Below are 22458 nucleotides of genomic sequence, written 5' to 3' on the forward strand. Positions count from 1 at the left end.
GTTAATAGCACTTCTTAACCTCTTAAGAGAACCTGGGTTTGATTCTCAACAACTACATGGTGGCTCAGTTATGTAACTCCAGATTTAGGGGATCTGATGTCCTCTTCTGGCCTCTGAGAGCACCAGGCACACACATAGTGCACAGACATACACGCAGGCAAAACACCATATATATAAAATAAAATAATAATTTAAAAATTTAAGAAAGAAAAATAGTAGGAGACTATGGATTAAAACAAACTAACATTCATATTTAAAAATGTTAAGTCAAGATTAAAAATTCCATGAGGGTGAATCTGGAGCTCACATGACAGGACGTGCTGACTAAGTGCTCTGCCTCGATCCCTCCTATTAGGTCAGTCTACACCACACATGGACTGAGGTGAATCTCTGGACAGACTCCAGTATCGGTGTGTTCATTTCCTATGTCACAGCTGTCTGACAACATGTTCTAAGCAAGCCTATCTTTTTGTTAAACGGGAGGCTATCATTTCACCACAGAAATACACTCAAGCAAGAGTATTCACCGTGGCCTGAAGCAAGGTGAAAGGAACACCTGGCTTGAGTGATTTGGAAGATTAGAGATGACACATGGGAGTGAGATACATGTCCCCTATGTTTGTGATCCTAGCACTTGGGAGGCTGAGGTAGAAGGAGCAAGTGAGTTCCAGGCTGGACCACTGTGACGTTATCCTGCTTGTCAACTTGACAAGCCCACAATGAACTAAAACACAAGCTGTTGGGCACGACTGTGGGAGATTTGCTTGACTGGATTATTTGAGATGGGAAGACTCCCACTAAATCTGGGCCACACCTTCTAGTGGCAGCCCACATTAAAGGACCAGGGAGAAGGAAGCTTTTGCTTTTTGCCTGATTTGCCCTCACTCTCTCTGGCAAGTCCATCTCTGAAGCAATGCTGCGCCTGTATTAGAAGTAACTTTGAGATCCCAACGTATACTGAAGATCAGCAGCTCAGCAGAAATCCTCAGGACTCTAATGTCAGATTGGGACTGTGAGATATCCAGCCCTGTAGACTGAACAACTACTGAATTCTCACCTTTCAGACCTGAGACAGCCATTGTTGACGACTCAACCACAGCCTGTAAGTCACTCTAATAAAGCCCCTCCATATATATATATATATATATACACACACATATATACACACACACACACACACACACACACACACAGAAACATATATATACACATACACACATATACTTATGTGTGTATAGATGTGTGTATACATATTTTAAAGATTTATTTATTTATCTGTATTATTTTATCTTATTATTATAATTTTTTAACTTTCCTTTGGGGAAGGTATTACAAGAGGGAGAAGTGAATATGGGGGGTGGGGTACTGGGAGATGAGTAGGTTGGGGTGAATGATGTAAAATTCCCAAAGAATCAATTAAAAAAAAAAGTAAAATCTGAAACTTTCATTTAGAGGAAAATTTCAGACACACTAGTTGTCAGCTTGATAAACCTTCAGTTTGCCACTTGTAAACTAGCAGCAAAAATGCTAAGACAACTACTATAATAATCTTCTAAAAATATAAAATACTGAAGATTGTTCCTCATCCTCCATAATCCACCCCCACCCCGGTTAAAACAGTAACAAAAAACAGAAAAATGGTGCTCTTGGAAAAATAAAAGCACATAAAAAAATGAAGTTTGGGTGAGAAATCCAAGGAAGTCTCAGAAATCAAAGAAACATGAGAGCTAGGAAATACCAAATCAGAGAAGGAAAGTAACATAGAAGTCTAAAGTCTAATGGAAATCAATAACAAGATGTGAAGGGAGCAAATCATCAAAGAATCTATATGTCTCCCTAAGTTGAACAGAAACAAGACTAAAAATAAAAAGATAAATTTAAACACATGATTATAGAATTTCAGAGAAACAAGATTGAAACCTTTAGAAAAAAATGCAAGTCACCTACAGATAACAGACAAGTAGCAATAGCCTTCTAGTCACCAGCAAAGCCAGTCAGCAAGGGACACAAGTGCCCGGAGCTCAGAACAAAGAGACAGCCTAGGACCTTAAACCTGACACAGTGACCAGTCAATGCTGGACACACAAGGGCCCACCTGTGGTCCCACCACTCAGGAAACCAAGGGAGCTCAGAGGCCAACCAAGGCAACACTCTTGAGAACCCCGCCTCAAACAGTGAGAAAGAATGAGGATACCTCAGGGAGACCCACACAGATAGATATTAAGATATAATCAAGAGAAAAATGAAGCTACTGCTTGTTAAAAAAAGGGTTCAAACTGGGAAAGAAGTCCAAGCAAACCCCAAGATGGCCTTCAGCCCCAGGTCACAACAGTAACCCTTCCAGAAACAGAAGCAAAGACAGAGGGATTCAGTGAGGGAGGGTGAGGAAAGCTGAACCACAAAGGAACAAAGGATGCAGGTCAGAGTCAGGCAGGGCGGCTCTGCAATCCCTGCTGAGGGAGGATGTGGTGAGTTCACTAGACCTGTCTAAAGAAAGGAAGGAAAGGAGAATGGAAGAGAGGGAGAAAGAAAGGAAGAAGGACAGACAGACAGAAAGAAAGGTAAGCAGGTAACCGGAAAACACAAAAACAAAAACCCAAAAACGTCATGGGCCAAACTGAAGCCTCCAGCACAAATTTAAAAGTTGACTCCTAGCACTAACCACACTGAAAGACTTTCAATAAGAGGCTACTTGTTCTTTCTCACAGTAAGAAATGAGAAACAATCGGAAAATCAGGCCTGGGATGCTTCCAGGCTTCCTTTACTTTTTAGAAACCATGTATGTGTACTTCAGGTTTTAAAGATTCTGGTAAGGTGCTATGTTTGTTTAAAAGTTCAAAATAAGAATTCTATAAAAGTCAGATCTGTATTCAATACAAGAAAGAATTTTTAACTCCTTACAGATATTTAAACAAAATCAAGCCAATAAAAAGTAGATTCCGAGCAGGAACTAAATGATCTCCTATCAGAGACACTATCAGAGAGAACCCCATACTGGGTGTAAGAACAGGAAACAATTCAATCCCTGCTCATGTAACAAATGTTCTGGGATTTACCTATCCTAAAATGCTTTACTTCTTTCCAGGAAACAGAGTATATATGGAGACAATGGCCTCTTTAGAGCCATTACTCAGGATAGAAAGTTTAATACTAATGCCAAAATTAAGGCAGAAAAAAAGGAGAAAAGAGAAAAATTTTTAAAAAAGCACAGATTGGAATTTCTACAACAAAAGAACATAACAGTGGCAGCACACAGGCCTTAACCACATGAGCAATAAGAACACTACCTTACGAGAACTTTCACAATGGTCAACATTAACCTTAACATATAAGATAACTGGCATGGAAAGCACAGATGGATCCTAACCATCATGTATTCACTTTTCTGATGCCAATACAAATAACGAAAACAGCACACTCACAGAGTGTTACTGACTCCCCTTACCAGTTGTAACCCACAGCAAAGGATGCTTCGATCACAGGAGCGATGAGTTTTGCAGCTGTCATGATGTATTTTTCTGCCATGGCTTTTCTATACACACAAACAAAAAGTTATATTTAGATGTGACATGAAAGTAATTTATATTTAGTTCTCAAGATACAAGTATAAAGATTATCTATCAAAACTAACATACCACAGAAGCTTACTAGAGGACAGCCAGCCACATAAGAAATGTGTTTCTAAAGCCTAGGAGTGAGCAGGCATGCCTCCTGCCACCTAGGAGGCAAATAAAGGCAGGTGGATCTCTGAGTTCAAGACTAGGCCTGGTCTACATAGCACGTTCCAGGACAGCCTGGACTATATTGAGAGACCACACCTCTAAAAACAAAAACAATAACAAAAAGCACCCCAAAACAAAAACTAAAATGAAACAAATTACTCATGTAATTTTTCCATCTGGAAAATGCCTTAACAAAAAAAGGCTAGGAGTGGCTGTATATCTAATTCTAGCACAAGGAAGGTAGAGGCAGGAGGATCATGAGTTTGAGGCCAGCCAGTCACAAGCTACTCTAGATTACACATTAATACCCTGTCCCCCAAAACAAGGGCTTGAGATCAGCTCAAGTGTCAGAGCGCTGGCCCAGCATGACTAAGTCTGGTTCAGTCCCAGCACTGCCACTCCCAGTACAGAGAAACATGTTTGTAAGTCTGACTAAAAACGACTAGCAAACACGACTAGCAATGTGAATGCCTCCTGGATACCAGTGGGCCTTTCTTTTCCTGCCTGATGATGCCTTCTGACAAACTAAAGAAATAAAGAAACACAGACAAAGCTCTGCAGCTAAATTACATAACCTCCCTACAGACAGGAAAGTGAGGCGTAAACAGCCATGAAAGAAATGGTGTATGGGATTGGGAAGATGCCTTATGGGTTCCCTAGCAACCATGTAAGAAGCCAGGTGCATGTGCCTGTAATCTCAGCACTGGGATGCAGAGAGATGAGGACCCTGGGGCTCACTGAACAGTCACTACAGCCACTGGTTGAGCTCCAGGTTCCGTGAGCAAAGGTGGAGAGTGATAGAGAAGGAAATGCAACATTGACCTCTGGCCTCTACACTTGTACATCCAGGCACACACATGCACACGCAGACACATAAACCACACATGCATACAACCCACGAAAAGCAACTGTGTGTTATTAAAACAGAATCATAACATATTGCCTGTGTTGGTTTTTGAGACAGGGTTTCACTCTGCAGTCCTAGCTGGCCTGGAACTTGCTCTGTACATCAGGCTGATCTCAGTCTCACAGAGATCCATGGGCTGATGTGGACTGGGTCACCATGCCCAGGTATATGTTACTTTTGAAAGTATGTAAGTATGTGTATATATGTACCATATTTATGTACTACAAAACGCCCACTGTCACCATCTGGAAAATGCCGTTGTATTCCAAAGTGGATACACCAATTTACAGTGATAGATTACATTTATCCTTGTTTATCTTTCTTGGATTTATAAACATAGCAGTTTTAAAAATGGACTCAAGGGGCGAGAGAAGTGGCTGAGTGGTTAAAGAACACTAGTTGCCTTCCAGAGGACTTGGGTTCAATTCCCAGCACCTACATGGTGGCTCATTACTGCCTGTAACTCCAGTTCCAGGGGATCCCATGCTCTTTTCTGACATCCATTGGCACTGGACATGCATGTGGTATACACACATGCATGCAGGTAAACACTGATCCACATAAAATAAAAATAAATCTTAAAAAGAAAACCAGCATATAATTCCATTTATATAAAGGCAAATTACAGAGTCTAAGGAGAGTTGGTAAAAACCTGTCTCATAGGAAGTCAGTCAGAATAGAAGGCCTCTGCTTATGGCTCTGGGTTGTACTGGGGGATGAAGAGGCTGTGGGACTGAGCCCTTAACCTGTGGGGTCTGCATCAAAAGTGAACTGCTGGACACCTCCTTGATGTCCAGAGAGCTGAACAATCACGGTGTGGAAAAGTCCCACATATATATTTGGTGTTAGAAGTAGAAATGGTACACACACACACACACACACACACACACACACACACACATATACTACATGATAGTGGGGGGAGACTTATTGAGAAGAAGAAGATAAGGGGGTTAATATAATCAAAATTCATTAAACACATTGAAAAATAAAAATAAAGGAGAGAAAACAACTGTGGTCCATATTAGAGAGAGGAAATAATAAATATGTATTTTTCTTCAGGCTTGATATTTAATTGGCAGTTAAGACAAACATACATAAGACAATTAAAATGAAATAAAGGTAACTAAATTGCAATATAGTACCAAATGTGGGAAAAGGGAATTACAGAGAACTGGTTAAGAATTGCTGAATAAGACCAGGCCTGGTAAAGTAGGCTTCTAATCCCAGTTTGAGGCAAGAGGATCACAAGTTCAAAGCCAGCCTGGGTGACTGAGTAAACTCAGGGTAGGCCAGGTAACTTAGTGAGCCTGCCTCAAAATAAAAAGCAAGGAAAGGGTAGAGACACAGGCAGTGGTGGAGCAGGGGCCTGGGCATAGCCCCCTCCCCAGTCAGACACACACCCTAATAGAGAAGACTGGGTCAGCAGGGGGACCGCGAATGAGGAGGAGAAAGCATCCTTAAGGAGAGGATGCTGTGACCGCTCAGCTTAGGAAACAGGCACAACTGACAAGTTCTGTAAGGATCAACGAGAAGGCAGTCATTTTGTTACCTTTCACGTTCCATCTGCCTGAGATGGTCATTTTTTATAGCCTCAATCAGTAAGTTAGTATGGGGATCATCCTAGGAAAAGAAATTGAAAAGAAGTCAGAAATAAAAATTAAAAACTTAAGATTTCTAACCCAAACTCCAGCAACTAGTTTTATAAAATGGTGCGTAAATTAATCTATTCTGCTTACATAGAGCAGAACTTGGTTTTGTTTTGTTTTTATGATTGCCTATCATTCTCCATGGAACTAATATATATTCTGAGCAGCAGATAAAGGGTTAAGACAGAATGAATAACACCGAATACACAAAAGCTATGGTTGCTTGTAGAAATATGTGATACTCTAGACTGTAAACTCAAATCCAAATGTGTTCATGGTTATCCACCTATCGCAATCCACGTAACTCCTGTTGAGAACGCAGACAAGGCTGGGCTGAGACAGTGACACGGTACCAACCTGAGCATGGAAGGCTTGGCTTTAATTGCCAGCACTACCGAAACAAACACCGATTTATTTTAAAACAACACACACCATTTTTCTCAGTAAGTAATGTATAATAATCCATATTTATCCAGCACTGTGTTCCAGGTCTACTTTCAACAGTTTACATACATTGATCATTTAACCCTCACAATCTTGTAAGGCAGGTTATTGTAACTGTCCCATTTTATATATAAAGGAACTGAGCTGCGAGAGGAGTAAGTCATGAGTGGCAGGCCAGGCATCAGGCTCCATAGCCCAAACTCTCTCTTTACTAGGATCAATAACACCCTTACATTCTATCAAGAAAAATCTACTGCCAGGAAAGAGGGAGGGAAAGACAGACAGACAGACCAAAAGACAGAGAGAGACAGAGGCAGACAGGTATGCACACACACACATACACATGGAGATAGAGATGAGAGAGGGAGAGGGAGAGAGAGAGAGAGAATGAATATGAAAATTCTGTTGAATATGGTGAGCTATGCTTGCAATCCCAGCACTGGAGAGGTTGAGGCAGGAGGATTCGGAGTTTTGAGGCTAGCCTGGGCTGCTGGCCAGGCAGATTTAAGAGATCCTCCAAAAATAAACAATGAAGTTCAACTCTATTAAGCTAAAAAAAAATACCACTTTGATCTATGAAAACAGATCTACCCATCTAAATATAGGCAATTTCATATAGTTTGACTTAATGTATCAGAATGCTAATAATTTATGCATAAAAATATGGGAAATGTTTTCAAAATATTAAGAAAGAAGAATAAGAGGAGCAAGAGGAGGAAGAAACATTAACTGCCCAGAAACTGCTGTTTCTATTTTGATATATTTTCTCCCAGTTTTTCATGTGTAAAATATGGACCTATACCTCTTTACTTAACATTATATAATATCTCCTCAGGTCTTTAAAAATAAGACTTTTCAGAGGATGTAGAGGATGTAGCTCAGTTGATGGAATGTTTGTCTGTGATCCATGAAGGCCTGAGTTCAATCCCAGGACTGTAAGGCTGGGCACAGTGGCACATGCCTGGAATCCCAGCATTCAGGAGGTAAAGGCAGGAGCTCCAGAAGTTCAAAATCATCCTTAGCTACATAGCAAATTTGAGGCCAGCCTGGGCTAGTGAGATCCTATGTCAAACAAAACAAAAACAAGACAGAATTTAGGTTCCACGGTAGATGGACAGGGGTATAGCCCAGTGGTGGAGCCCAGTGGTAGAGCATGTGCAAGCCTTAGGTTCAATCCTCAGTACTACTGTTCCAGTTTGTTTCTTACTGCTCTGACTAAACCAACTTATGGTATGGGCAGTTCTATTTAGCTTGCAGGTGTCATCATCGAGGGGTGGACTGGCCACAGTGATCTGAGTCTTCCACACCAAACCTTAATCAAGAAAATGCCCCACAGACCCAGCCACAGGCCAAGCGGATGGAAGCAATTCCTCAGTTGAGGGTCCTTCTTCCCAGGTGTCTCTAGTTGTGTCAAGTTGACAAAAACTAACCAGAAAAAAAAAGTTCCACGGTCACATGGTCAAGGTACAGTCAAATCTTACTTTTAATGATTCCTTTTTTAAAGCTTTGACTACAACTGTGCAGTCTGGTTTTTTTGTTTGTTTGTTTGTTTTTTAGAGACAGGGCTTCTCTGTGTAGTTTTGGTGCCTGTCCTTGAACTCATTCTGTAGCCCAGGCTAGCCTCAAACTCAGAGATCCGCCTGCCTCTGCCTCCCGAGTGCTGGGATTAAAGGCATGCGCCACCAGTGCAGTCTGTTTTAACCACAATCTCTAACCCCAGGTCAAGAGCTCCATACTCAACTCAGTTTAAATAGCAAATGAAATGTATCAATTGCCTGTTGAGAAATTCAAGAAATTACAATTTGCTCATTTCCAGAAATAGAAAGACAGACAAGCAGGAGACACCACATAACTGTCATTTTCATACTCACACTTGGGGAGATATATTTATCATCTTCATCAATTTCTAACGGAACAGCAATTAATTTCTGGAATGCCTTCTTCATTTTCTCTCGATCTCCAATGGCAAAACAACTGAGAATGAGGTTGAAGCCTGCCTTCAGATTTGGGGCCATACTCATGATGTGCTCAAATGAGTTAATGGCATCTGAATATTGACCAGTTTTTATAAATGTAATTCCAATGTTCTGCATTATTTTAATCCTAAACAAAGAGAAACAGATTAGCCTGAAAAGTCTGAACTCCTAATATGACATTCAAGTTGCTGCACTTTCCTTTCTCATTTTACTTCCTAAGTTTAAGCTTTAATAGTACAACAGACAGATCATAACATTTAATGTTACTGCCATATTTACACTCGTGGGACAGTACCCAAATATTTATGTCATTTCCATTACCTGAAGAGGAAACCTGTGCCTATTAACAGTTGTTCCCCATCCTCACAGTCACCATAGAGCCACTAATCTACTTTCTGTCTCTCTGCCTTTTCTAGTTATTGTCTATAAATAAAACTATGAAATGTCAGGCTCCACCCCCTTGACACAATCCTGAGGTTCCTCTATACTGTGGTATCAATGCCTCATCCCTTAAAAAAAAATCACTACATAGTATTTTATGGCATAGATATATTATATTATATTATTTTATTTTTTTGAGACAGGGTCTCACTGTGTAGCCCTGGCTGGGTTGGTGGATTGGAACTTTCTACATATACCAGGCTGGCCTCAAACTCATAGAGATCTGCCTGCCTCTGCTTCCAGAGTACTGGGATTAAAGATGTGTGCCACAACACCTGGCCTTGCCATACTTTCTAATCTACTGCCTACTTGCTGGAAATTTGGGTTACTTCCACTTTTTTGATACTATGATTAATGCTACTATGAACATTCACATACAAGTCTTTGAAATAATGTAAATTTTCATTTCTTCTAGGTATATACCGAGGAATAGAATTGTTGGCCATATGGTAAATGTTTACTTTTTAAGACACTGCCTGTATTCAAAGTAGCTGTAGCATTTCACATACACAATGCATGAGATTTCTAATGTAACAGCATCTGTGTCAATACCTGTCACTGTCAGTCCTTCTCAGCCATTCTAGTGGATATGATCCTGCCTCGTTTCCAAGTATATCCAAACATGATCCCAGTGTTTATTCATAACTAGCTGACTGGATCAAGATCATTCATTCTATGATGTTCTTTTTGTCTACAATGTAACCTACCTCAAGTCCTCGGTAGCTACTGCCTCGGCTAAATTACTATAGTACCCACTGCCTCAGTTATTATTAAGCATGTAATATATGCCCCTAAATTAAATTTTCCAGAAATGCTCAAATTCTTTGTTTTACCTGGGTTAAAGATGTTCCTAGAGCAGCAGTTTTCAACACGTGAGTTGTGACCCCTACAGGAGTCACATATCAGATATCCCGCATATCAGATATTTACATTATGATTCATAAGAGCAAAATCATAGCTATAAAGTAGCAACTAAATAATTTAATAATTAGGGGTCACCACAACATGAGAAATTGTATTAAAGGGTTGCAGCATTAGGAAGATTGAGAACCACTGTTCTAGAGTATTCCGTAAGTTAGGTGACACTTGCTAAAAAGTAGCATCTACAAATAAGGGACCATAACATATGAAATGTCCCCTATGCCTAGGGACCATTAAGCCCATAAATATACTATTTCTGTTCTTAAATATTGGAGGAGTAGAAGACACCCCGCCTTCTCCCCTCTTCTATTCCACAGTAATCTCTTTTAGCCTTACTCTCAAAACAGAAGGAAGAGCGTGCACTGTAGTCTGTTCTGTCACGACTGCTGTACGGCTGTGCTGGCATTAAGCTGTATGATGTTACGAACAGCCTACATGCTCAGCTTAGTTTTATTTTTATTTTTTGATCATATACTATTCCTTTAACCTTTAATTTGTCAATATGTAATATATATTACATATATATGTTACAAGTAAACAGAGCAAAACACCACATCTGAAACACTTCAAAATGTTCAGCCCAATGACAGCAAACCACAAGTCATCTTGTTTCTGAAAAGACACTTAAACTTTATAGTCACCAGGTTCCACACTTACCTCATTTCTTTATGGACACTTGGAATCTGATCTAAGGCCATTCGGTAGAACTTAATGGCTTTGGAATAATTCCTCTGCTTTAAATAAATATTTCCCATATTCACTTTCAGTCTCCCTAATTAAAAAGATGAGTGTAAAACATTCTCATGTTTGTACTTTTCCTATAATATGTTAGATAATCTTAGTTTATATTCTCTAAAGCTTATTTTTCAAGTTAGGAGCTTTAAATGTTTTAAATTTTTATCGTGTGTGTATGTGTACAGGTACACATGCCACGACACACATGTGAGGTCAGAGGAAAACTCATGGGAGTTGGTTCTCTCCTGCCACTTTCTAGGATCTGGAGATGAAACTCAGGTCAGCAGCCATAGGTACAAGTGTGTGTACCCACTGAGGAATTACACTGGCCCAGTTACAAGTTTTAGACATAAAATTCTAACATCAAAACAGTACACCATTGTCATATGGTCACACACTTCTCTATGGAGAAATGGAACTTCTTGAAAATATGGCTAGACAACTGTTTTTACTACAAAACTGAAGTGTATTATGCTAAGAAAAACAGGAGACAATGGTAAAAGTTCTTGCTGTGCAAGCCTGAGGAGCCGATTCCCTCTTGGAATGTATAGTGGAAGAAAAGAACAGAATCCTGAGAGCTGTCCTCTGGATCCACACATACACCATAACATTCATGCATTTACATTTATACACATACATATACACACACCATATACATTTTAAAAAGGGATATAAGACATTTGTAAATTACTCCATAATGGTACATAATTTTAATATTATTAAAGGAAACAATACTCACTATGATAAACCTTAATATTACAACAAAAACTATGTAATATAAATATACATTTCTCTCTTGGGAACACAGTCACATAATGAAAGAAATGTTCCATATGGTTGGCATGGCTCCTTCTTCCTATGATGAAATAATACTTTTTTTTTTTGAGATAGAGTCTCACTATGTAGTCCTGGCTGTTCTGGAGCTCCCTATGTAGACCAGGTGGACTTGAACTTAAGAGATCCACCTGCCTTGTGTCCAGTACTGGGATTAAAAGCATGCATTACCTCGCCCAACTTGGAATATATCTTCTGTTTGGTATTAGGCAGTTTATTTCATGCCAACTGCATTTATTCCTATATACATATTTTTTTCACACATAGTATGTTTAAGCAGGACACCATATCATAAATATAAATTCACTTAAAGCATAGATCATTTTAATATAAGAAAACATAAAGTGAGGAAATATAATTAACAATACAAAAGAACTACATATCTGCATGAAATATTCATTATATACACCTACCTGCATTGCTAAACATCTTATTTTTCACTATAACTTGGTATGTGTTTAGTGCTTCTGCATACATTTCATTAGCTGAATACTGACTGGCCAAGTGGAAGAGAACCTAGGAAAGAAACATTATAAGAGCCACATAATGACCACTCTAGGCCCTACTCACTTGCAGTCATTCTGGAGGTTAAAACGCTTGAACAATGCTATGTCTCAAGATAGCCAGCCAATCATGCAAAGCTACCTTGCATTACAAGTGAATAGAGTGCAGATGATGGAGGGCTGTCCTCTAAACTTCACTTAATTTTCTTTGTATTCTTTTTTTAATTTGAGTACTACGTAAGGAATTTTAGGAAGACCCACAAAGAATAAATGTGCTTTGCTAATGCTACTGGTAGAAAAATAAGAAAAGGACTATTTAGTTCTCCTTACAAGTAGAAATGAAATATTATATAGAAATAGCTTAAACCATAAAGCATATCAGAGAAGGCTTTGTATAACAAAAGCTTTATCTGAGACAGGGTCTCACTATGTAGCTCAGGCTGGCCTGGAACTCTCTATGTAGACCAGGCTGGTCTCCAGCTCACAGAGATCTGCCTGCTTCAGCCTCCTGAATGCTGGGATTAAAGGCATGGTCCTGTATCTAGTACTTTAATATTTCAGATGCTTCCTTTTTCATTTATTTGACATATAAGACTCAGTCCACTGAAAATACACTCTTTTAAATAGCAGTGTAGTAATCAAGGAAGAATCTTTTCAGCATTGAAGATATCTAGTTAGAAATTAAAGGCATTGATTTTTCCCACTAGTGTCACATATTTACTGACTCAAAAATCTACATTAGCCCCTCCTTAAGATAACCCTGGGTGCAGCATAAATATTAGGAATGTTTGAAAAGTAGAGGCATAAGAACGCGGGCTCACAATTGAGGGGTGGGCATGCAGCTCAAGGTAAGGCGCTTATGTGGCATGCCTGAGGCCCAAGGTTCAATTTCCATCACAAATAAAAACAACTGAACAACTAATTAAACAAAAGAAATCTTTTTTTTTTTTTTTTCCCTTTTCTGAGACAGGGTTTCTCTGTGTAGCCCTGGCTGTCCTGGAACTCACTCTGCAGACCAGGCTGGTCTCAAACTCATTGAGATCTGCCTGCCTCTGCTTTCCAAGTGCTGGGATTAAAGGTGTGCGCCACCACTACTCTGCCATATTTGCATTCTTGGTCCATAAATGGTGGAATTGTTTAGGAAGGATTAGGAGGTGTGGCTTTGTTGAAGGAGGTGTGTCACTGGGGTGGGTTTTGAGGTCTAAAAAGCTCACATCACTCAGTCAGCTTGCTCTCTCTGTGCCTTATGGTTTGCTGTCCCAAACTTGCAGCGACTTCTCCAGCTCCATGCCTACCTGTCTGTTGCCATGCTCCCTGTCACGATGGTCATGAACTCACCCTCTGAAACTGTGAGCCCTCAATTAAATGCTTTCTCTTATAAGCTGCCTTGGTCATGGTGTTTTGCCATGGCAATAGAAAAGTAAGATAGTATCCTATAAGTCTGAACAAACTTTATGATTTGGTGAAAAAATCTTTTCCTAAATGCTACAAGAAGGCTAGGGACGTATGTGACAGAGTACTTTACTGGCATATACAATGTCCTGGGTTTGATCCTTATCACTGGAGAAAGAAATGAAAACCAAAACAGACAAAACAGCCTTGGGATGGAGAGGTGCTGGTAAACACACAGTACTCATCAGGCACAGCAACACTTACGGAGTACGTTAAGTCCAAGTTGATATTTTCTGGAGTCGTAACTTGCTCTCGCTGTCTCACCAGGACTCTCTCTTTTCTTCCTGCATCTTTTGCCTTTTCTAAGGCCTGAAATCAGATTTATACTTGGGTAAGACAGGCTCAAGCATTCCCCAATATTTATGCATCTATATGATGTGTGACTGAATTAGTCTTCCACCTCAGATTTCTCTGAATGCCCCTTTGCAGGCTCATACAAAATTCCCGGAATATTGTTAAAATGGTGCTCTGTAATAAATAACTGTTTTCCTGGAAAAGGGTGTATTTACTGCAAGTTAACATTGTACCACCCCTTCCTGCCACCTTTTGGATTTGATTATGTGCTGTGGAATAATTCTTCTGTACAGTGTGAATATATATTGATCTCATTAGTTAATAAAAAGCTGACAGGCCCATAGCCAGCAGGAAGTATAGGTGGGACAGCCAGACACAGAGGACACTGGGAAGAGGAAGGGAGGAGTCAAAGGAGTCCCCAGCCAGACACAGAGGAAGCAGGAGACCAACGTACCATGCTGATAAAGGTACCGCCACACGGCCAAGCGTGAATAAAGAATATGGGTTAACTTAAAATATAAGAGCTTGTTAGTAATAAGCCTGAGCTAACAGCCGATCATTTATAAGTAATATTAAGTCTCCAAGTGATTATTTGGAAGTGGCTGCAGGTTGGGGCAAGACACAGAAACTCCATTTACAATTATGCCTATGTTATCTTTTTTCCTCCCAATTCCTAAGTATTTATTTTAATTCAATCTTAAAAGGATTTAGATGGATTTTGTTTGGCTTTGAGGATACTCAAAATTCAACAAGCTAAAAGATAACAAACGTCTAATATTACGAGAAATGTTTAGCTTGGGCCCTAGAATACTCAAATATCATGGGTCTTTTGTTGATTTCTACAAAAAAGCATAATAAGAGACTTAGCTTTTAAGTCATGAAAAGTTGTAATTGCATGGACTGAGAACTAAAGTAATATAACAAACCAAACTGAAAGTAAAGATTTAGCAGCCAGGCATGGTGGTATGACCTTTAATCACAACACTACAGAGGCAGAGGCTGGAAGATCTCTGTGAGTTTGAGGCCAGCCTGATCTACATAGTGAGTTCCAAAACAGCCAGGGCCATGTAGAGAGACCCTGACTAAAAAATCCAAAACCCAAACAACAACAACAAAAAAGAAGCAGAAGCAGAAGCAGCCAGCAAGAAAAGAGCTAGGCCTGGTGGCATCACAGCTGTGTGGGAGGCTGAAACAGGAAGATCACAAGTTCAAGGCCAACCTAGGTAACTAAGACTGTCTCAAAATAAAGAATGCTGTGGATATAGCTCCATGGTAGAGGGTTTACCTAACATGCACAAGGCCCAGGAAGGAAAGAAGGAAGGAAGGAAGGGAGGGAGGGAGGGAGGGAGGGAGGGAGGGAGGGAGGGAAAATTTTATGTTAAAATGTGGTGATACAATATTCTGAAAATATCCCTTACAGCCTAAGAGACTGGAACTTTTGCTGGACCTCACAGCCAGAGTTAATGATACACCTTGAAGTCATTTAAGACTTGAAACTGCTATCCTACTGTGTGCTCAAACTGCTTGTTGAAGAACCTACCTTTAAGAGAACAATATAACAACCAACTTTTCTTGCCTTGGGCTTCCCATGTCGTCAACTTTTACAACCTAAGCTAATTTATAGCTGCAATCTTAAATTATGTTCTCTTCCATGCCCCTGAACCAGATAATGCATGTGTATCATGTGCTGAAAGGAACAAATATGGAAACTGAAAGCAACTTCCTAAAATCTATAATAAGGTTGAAAGCAATCATTATGGACACTGGTTGATAAACAATGGTATTTATATTATGTTGTTGTCTGGGTCAGTTAGGATCAGTTGCAGCCAGTGACTTAATCCTGTAAAAACTCTGCTAAAGATTTCTGTAAGAATCCCATGCCTTCCCCAGGTGATGCTTTCTGTGCTGTCCAGTACACACAGAGTGAACCCTTTGTGAGGGACGGACACACAGATGAACACACAGGGACAGCCATGAATACAGATGCAGGCACAGATTCAGACTCATGCGGCAGACAGAGGACATGGACAAAGACACAGGGAGTATGAAGCAGAGAATTCCATCTGAACTCGCTCTTGGTTAAATGACTCTAGGGGGAAATGATTTTATTTCTTTCCTTAATGCATGATTGGCAACTTGGGAGTTAATCACTAACGCATTACATGTGCGCATTAAAAAGCAGAGTTGAAATCCTGAAAGGCCAGTGAGGTTTCGATGAGGAAACAGAACTTAGGAAGCTGGGCATGGTAGCACATGCCTACTGCCCCAGGATGCAGAGGGTGAAAACGTACAGGCAGGAGGAATATGATTCCCAGGCTACTCTCAGCTTTAGTGAGACCCTGGCTCAGTAAAAAGGGAAAATAGGGCTCTATAGCACACAGTGTGCTTCATGAGTCATGGTGCTGAGTTTTGGAAATACTACACGGAATTGTTTCCATATTAAAAAGACCAGTGTTAATGTTGGGCCTAGAAAGATGGCTCAGGGGTTAAGTGCACGTGCTGCTCTTGCAGAGGACTAGGGTTTGGTTCCCAGCAACCACAGGGCAGCTCAAACAGTCTGTAACTCATGTTCCAGGGGATCCAACACCCTTTTCTGGCCTCCATAGGCACATGTGATTTACATACACACATATAGGCAAAACATTCATACACACAAAATACACATAAATCTTTGAAAAAAAACCAACAATGTCAAAAATTGTAAAATCGCCCAATTGTGGTATCAGAATTTGTAAAGCAAAATTCTCAAAATAATTGTCTTAGTCAAAGCCTAAGGCCAGACAACAGCAGAAGAAAATGTGCACATGTGTATGTTTAAAAGTAGATACAGACATCAACACACATCTCAGAATCTGATTTTCCATGTTTGTGAACTTACCAGCTTTAAGTCTCCACAGCTGTTGGCAATACAGCTTTCTTCTACCAATTCGTTTACTTTCTTCTCCAACTGTCTGATCTTTTCCTCTGGACTGTTGAAAAACCAGTGGGTGTAGATTAAATCACTCAACCACTAAAATCTATACCACCAGTTACTTTGGGATATTGTCTATTAAATGCCATTAAGCTTTAAAACTAGATTTCAAATGAGGATATACATGGAATTGCAAAACAAAACAACCACTATTGTGCTTAATAATTACATTAGTGAATTAGTCATAATAAATAAACATTAAAATAAAATGAATATTTATTTAGAGCCAAGTGTAATAATCACACACTGAACAGAATGTGCCACCCTAACAACTTCAATTACTTCTCATAAAACACTTGATGTGAGAACTGTAACTGTATTTTAATGAAAACTAAACAGGTTTAGAAAGTTTTGCCCAGGATCACAAAGCTAGCAAGGGAGAGGGCAGGATCTAGACCAGGCAGGCACACTGGGCCCCTGCAACTGGAGTCACTCCAGCAAGGTTTGGCTGGTTTTTAGATCTATGAAAAATGAAAACTTCCCCTATGGCTAGGAAAACTAAAGCTCATAAAAGATTTAAAGTTACTTATGAACACAAGAATGTTATAAAGAAAATTTCTTTTTTTTTTTTTTGGTTTTTCGAGACAGGGTTTCTCTGTGTAGTTTTGTGCCTATAAAGAAAATTTCTAACAAGAGTAAACAGTTTAAAAATCTAGGCTCTTGGCCCTCATGGTAGCATGGGCCTTTCATGCCAGAACCTGGGCAGCAGAGGATGGCAGATCATTGACTTAGAGGCCAACCTGGTATACATAGAGCATTCCACACCAGACAAAGCTACATAGTGAGATCCTGTCCAAAAACACTAAAGAAAACAAACAAACGAAAAAAAGCAACCAACGTGGTTCCTTAAGGATGAATGGCTCATATCTATGCAGCACAAATTGGATTCAGTGAATTATAAAGAAATTTTTTAAAAAGGTATTAAGTTGTTGAAAGGTGGTTTAGGAGTGTATCTAAGAGGAACTGGTGGAGGAGTGAGGAAGTACATATGATCAGAATACACTGCATGCATGTATAAAATTCAAAAAGAATTAATAAAAATACTGTATGAATTAAAAAAAACTTCGACTTTTTTTTTTTTTTTTTTGGTTTTTCGAGACAGGGTTCCTCTGTGTAGCTTTGTGCCTTTCCTGGAACTCACTCTGTAGCCCATGCTGGCCTCGAACTCAGAGATCTGCCTGGCTCTGCCTCCTGAGATTAATCCCTGGGATTAAAGGCGTGTGCCACCACCGCCCAGCCTAAAAAAAACAAACAAACAAACAAACAAACAAAAAACCAAAAAAAAAAACAAAAAAAAACACTTTGACTTTATTAAGAGCAAATTATCCTGGACCTGTAGATACAGCTCAGTTGTAGAACAATTGCTGGGCATATGCAAGGCCCTATTCAATTCCTAGCAACACACACACAAATTAATAAATAAACAATTGCCAAAGCAGTCACATTTGAAAATAATGTTAATGTTGATTTGCTACCACTTTCTTCCAGGAAAATAGTGTAACTCTCTATATATGCACTGATTCCTTAAGAAAATCCCAATGAAGTTACATCTAAGTATTGTGAGATATTTGATTGCACTGTGTAAAGATATGTCACTGATCAGTTTAATAAAAAGCTAAATGGCGAATAGCTAGGCAGGAGGTATAGCAGGGACTTCTGGGAAGAAGAAAGGCAGAATCACCAGCCAGACACAGAGGGGGCAAGACATGCAGGAGGAGAGGTAAAAGCCATGAGTCACATGGCAACATGTAGATGAATAGTAATGGGTTAATTTAAGTTTTCAGATCTAGTGGGATAAGCCTAAGCTATAGGTTGAGCTTTTATAATTAATAATAAGTCTCTGTGTCATTTTTTTTGTGAGCTGGTGGCCCAAAGAAAAATCTACCTACATCCAAGTAGATAGCTCTCTTAATTCACTACAAACGGACTTTTTAAAAGAATTCAGGAATAAATATACAGTAGTTTTATCTATAACCTCTTATTCTGTGGGAGACTAAGAATATGCATTCTAGTGGTCAATAAAGAGCTTTAAAATTCAAACTGAGCAATAGCATAACAAATGGAAATTTTTATTTAAAAAAAGTGGTAAGGGTTTGGAGAGACAGTTCAGTGGTTAAGAGTACTAACTGCTCTTCCAGAAGACCAGGATTCAATTCCCAGCACCCACATGGTGGCTTACAACCATCTGTAATTCCAGTTCTAGGGGATCTGATGTCTTTTTATGGTCTCTGTGGGTACCAGGCATGCATGTGGTACACAGACATATATGTAGACAAAACACTCATATACATAAAATAAAATAAACAGAAATTTAAAATTTTATAGTGAAGTTTAAATATACTCAACTTGCCAGTTCAAGCTGGCCTCGAACTCAAAGATCGACCTGCCTCTGCTTCCTGAGTGCTGGAATTAAAGGCGTGGCTACTACCATCCAGTTTCAATAAAAGTCTTTAAATGTTACTTACAGATTGCTAGTAAACCAAAAACATTAATATAAACATATATACATACATATAGATAGATATATATGCCCTAATCAATTCCAATATGATAAAATTGGTCTGCAGACACTGCTAGGTGTCTGACAAGAGCCTGCTAGCCAGTGCAGACACCAAGCTGGAGTAGAGCACCTCACTCTCCTCCCAGCAGTGGACTCGGCCCTAAGCCTCTGACGCACTCGAGGTCAATGAGAAATAAGGGCACGTGGGTTTGTGGTAGAGAGAGCTGCAAAGGTCTCTGCTTTGTTGAAAGGGACTGGAATCCTGGAGCTTTCAGCCACTCAACTCTTCAGTTACATGTTATTCTGAACTCTCACCGCTCTCTGGGCATCATACCGGTAAGCTGGCTCTTGGGAAAGCCAAAAGGGTGGAGGAGAAGCCAAACAAGGGCTGATGCTATTGAGCAGTAAAATCAGCCACACCAGAACTGCCCTTCCTTCAGAACTCATGCTGTGTAACACAATAAATGCTCTAATTATGTGTGCATGTTTCCAGATTTCTCTTCTTCGTGAGCAGTAAAAAGAACCTAAATTACATTAATACTTAAATAACACACTTCCCCCCACTAGTTTGGGTACAAAATAAACTGGTCATCTATAGAGGTTCCTTGTTAGTCAGAAGGGAACTTATATAATATACATAATAGCCCCAAGTACTGTGATTAAGAATTACAATTTTAAACATAGGAGGGACTGGGGATGCAGTGTAGCAGTACAGTGCTTGCTGGCATGTATTAGGCTCTGGGTATCACAAAACCAACCAATCAGCCAACCACACACACACACACACACACTCACACACACAGTACCTAACAACATGCAGCCTGGAACTTGCCAAACTGAGTTTGCATCTCAGCCACGCCCTTTATCAGCCTCAGCAAGTGAAGTCCCTGTGCTTCCTTCCATTCCTTCTCTCAACTGGTGATAGCAATAGCTCCATTTTCATGTGTGAAGCTCTTAAGTGCCTGCACTCAGGAAACTCACTAACCGCCAGCTGCTCTTTATGTACAATGTGTGCATCAGGGGCCATAGGCAGCCTGAATGCACACAGCTGTGAACCCTGAAGCTTTTAGGTTTATGTCTAGACAACTGTAAAGAGTTAATTCTCTAGAAAATGAATTGCTCAGGCTAAGGCTGTAGCTTGGTGATAAAGTATATATATGTATAGCAAATGCAAGGTCCTGGGTTGAACCCAGCACCACACACACACACACACACACACACACACACACACACACACACACACACGCACAATTAAACTGGTCAATAAATAATATGGCAAATAACTTGCTATTTTTCTCTTAAACTTTTTCTTTGAAAAATACTCTTTTAAAATAACATACCATTTATAATCCTGTTTGGCCTTCCAGAGAATTCCTACTCATGAAACTTAGACCACAACTGCAGTCAACTTACAGTCCAATGAGATGGCACGACTTCACATGACTATTCCTAGATTTTTTTTCTTCACTAAGTTCAAGAATGGGGATGAAGTTTCATCAGCATGCTGCTCACACAGCTTAACTTATCTATCTAGAGAAAAAAAAATCATGCAGCAGCAGCAACACAGCAGCGTAAGGCCTTGCGTACCTATCTTCGTTTTTGGCTTCCAAAGGAGGAGCAGGGCCCCTGGACTGGCCGAGGGGGTCAAACGCAGAGCCTGAGACACAATTCAAGACTTTAAGTTTATGATCCAGCAAAGTTGAAGAGAACTTTGTACATAAGTACATACACAAGTTACCATTTATAATATGGTGTAAGTTCAATAGGCAAAACACTTATCACACATAAGTATTTCATGGAAATTGTTAAGATTTTTAACACACATGAAACTATAAACAAAACTTACAGATTACCAAACAAAAACAAAAATAAATTATTCCCTAAGTATTTACTTTTTTCCTTCATAGGTCTGTATTTCTAGTTTGAACTCTAAGTTATCAAGCATGTGAGGTATAACCTGGGATTAGCTTTCTAATTTTTCTTATTGGTATAATAAACAATTTTTTATTTTTAATAATTTAACTTATGTATTTAAAGAATATTTTCACCTTTCATTTTAAAGATCAAATTCTAACTTATACAAACGACATTTCAGGTGCATACTTGAACACATTCTCACAAACTCCACACTGGTGTAACAACCGCCCCGAGTGAGCTACAGCACAGTCTCACCAGCCCCTCCTTCCCTCTTACTCTCCATTTGAGCAGGCTCTCCATATGGAGCCTGCTAGAAAACATGTGGCACACCTTTCTTAGCCTCCCCAGTGCTGGGGTTACAGGTATGAACCACCAGAGCCAGCTTACCCCGTTCCTTTCTTAATGGTACCTAAAATCATGGTGCATCTTGTAATCAATGGCTGGTTTGATTTTATTTTAAATGGAAATGATACGCACATACAACAATGGGGGTGGGTGTTGGGGAATGAACCCACCTCGCAAAGCTGCCTTGGAAAAGCCAGCTGCTCTCACTGCTGTCATGGGTCGAGCAACTCCATCCTTCAAAGAACAAGAACCATTTAAAACTTATTCTTGAATAAGAACTATACCTATTGACAATTCTGCACATAACACACATCCTACTTTAGTCCTGATTTTTTAAAAACGATTTACTAATTTTATTTTTTTCTGTAAATTGTTGCTTTGCTTACACATATATCTGTGTGAGGGTGTTGGATCCCCTGGAACTGAAGTTACAGATATTTGTGAGCTGCCTTGTGGGTGCTAGGAATTGAACCTGGGTCCTCTGGAAGAGCGTCTAGTGCTCTTACCCACTAAGCCATCTCTCCAGCCCATTTAGCCCTGATTTTTAATAGCCATCTCCTCATGCCTTACTTCTGCATCCTCATGCAGCAACCCTGTCTCTCTTTCCCCTCTAAAATTTAAATGCCTTGATCCATCTCTTCTTTTCTTGGTTATAAAAGAACAAACTAACTAGTGCTGTGGAACACTCTTTGTACACTGTAAATATGTATTGCTCTCATTGTTAACAAAAATCTCACTGGCCAATGGCTAGGCAGGATTTTGGGGGCAGAGAGAATGCTGGAAGGAGGGCAGAGTCAGAGAAGTCACCAGCCAGATGGAAAGGAAGCAGGAGAAGTAAAAGCCATAA

General features: G+C 39.7%; 1 protein-coding gene across 3 annotated transcripts in view; it reads right to left on the reverse strand.

The window, feature by feature from the left end:
- Ift88 (intraflagellar transport 88) overlaps window positions 1-22458 on the reverse strand; it is a 107048-nt gene that overhangs the window by 70320 nt on the left and 14270 nt on the right. For all 3 annotated transcript variants that reach the window (XM_059273570.1, XM_059273569.1, XM_059273568.1), the window contains exons 6-14: window positions 21782-21845; window positions 20937-21006; window positions 16757-16847; window positions 13789-13893; window positions 12043-12145; window positions 10718-10832; window positions 8594-8825; window positions 6182-6252; window positions 3446-3532 (exon numbers count right to left, since the gene is read on the reverse strand). In XM_059273570.1, the coding sequence (XP_059129553.1) occupies window positions 3446-3532; window positions 6182-6252; window positions 8594-8825; window positions 10718-10832; window positions 12043-12145; window positions 13789-13893; window positions 16757-16847; window positions 20937-21006; window positions 21782-21845 (938 nt within the window). The remainder of the gene's footprint in view (window positions 1-3445; window positions 3533-6181; window positions 6253-8593; window positions 8826-10717; window positions 10833-12042; window positions 12146-13788; window positions 13894-16756; window positions 16848-20936; window positions 21007-21781; window positions 21846-22458) is intronic.

Source organism: Peromyscus eremicus, chromosome 9 (genome assembly GCF_949786415.1).
Source record: "Peromyscus eremicus chromosome 9, PerEre_H2_v1, whole genome shotgun sequence".
Taxonomy (NCBI): Eukaryota; Metazoa; Chordata; class Mammalia; order Rodentia; family Cricetidae; genus Peromyscus; species Peromyscus eremicus.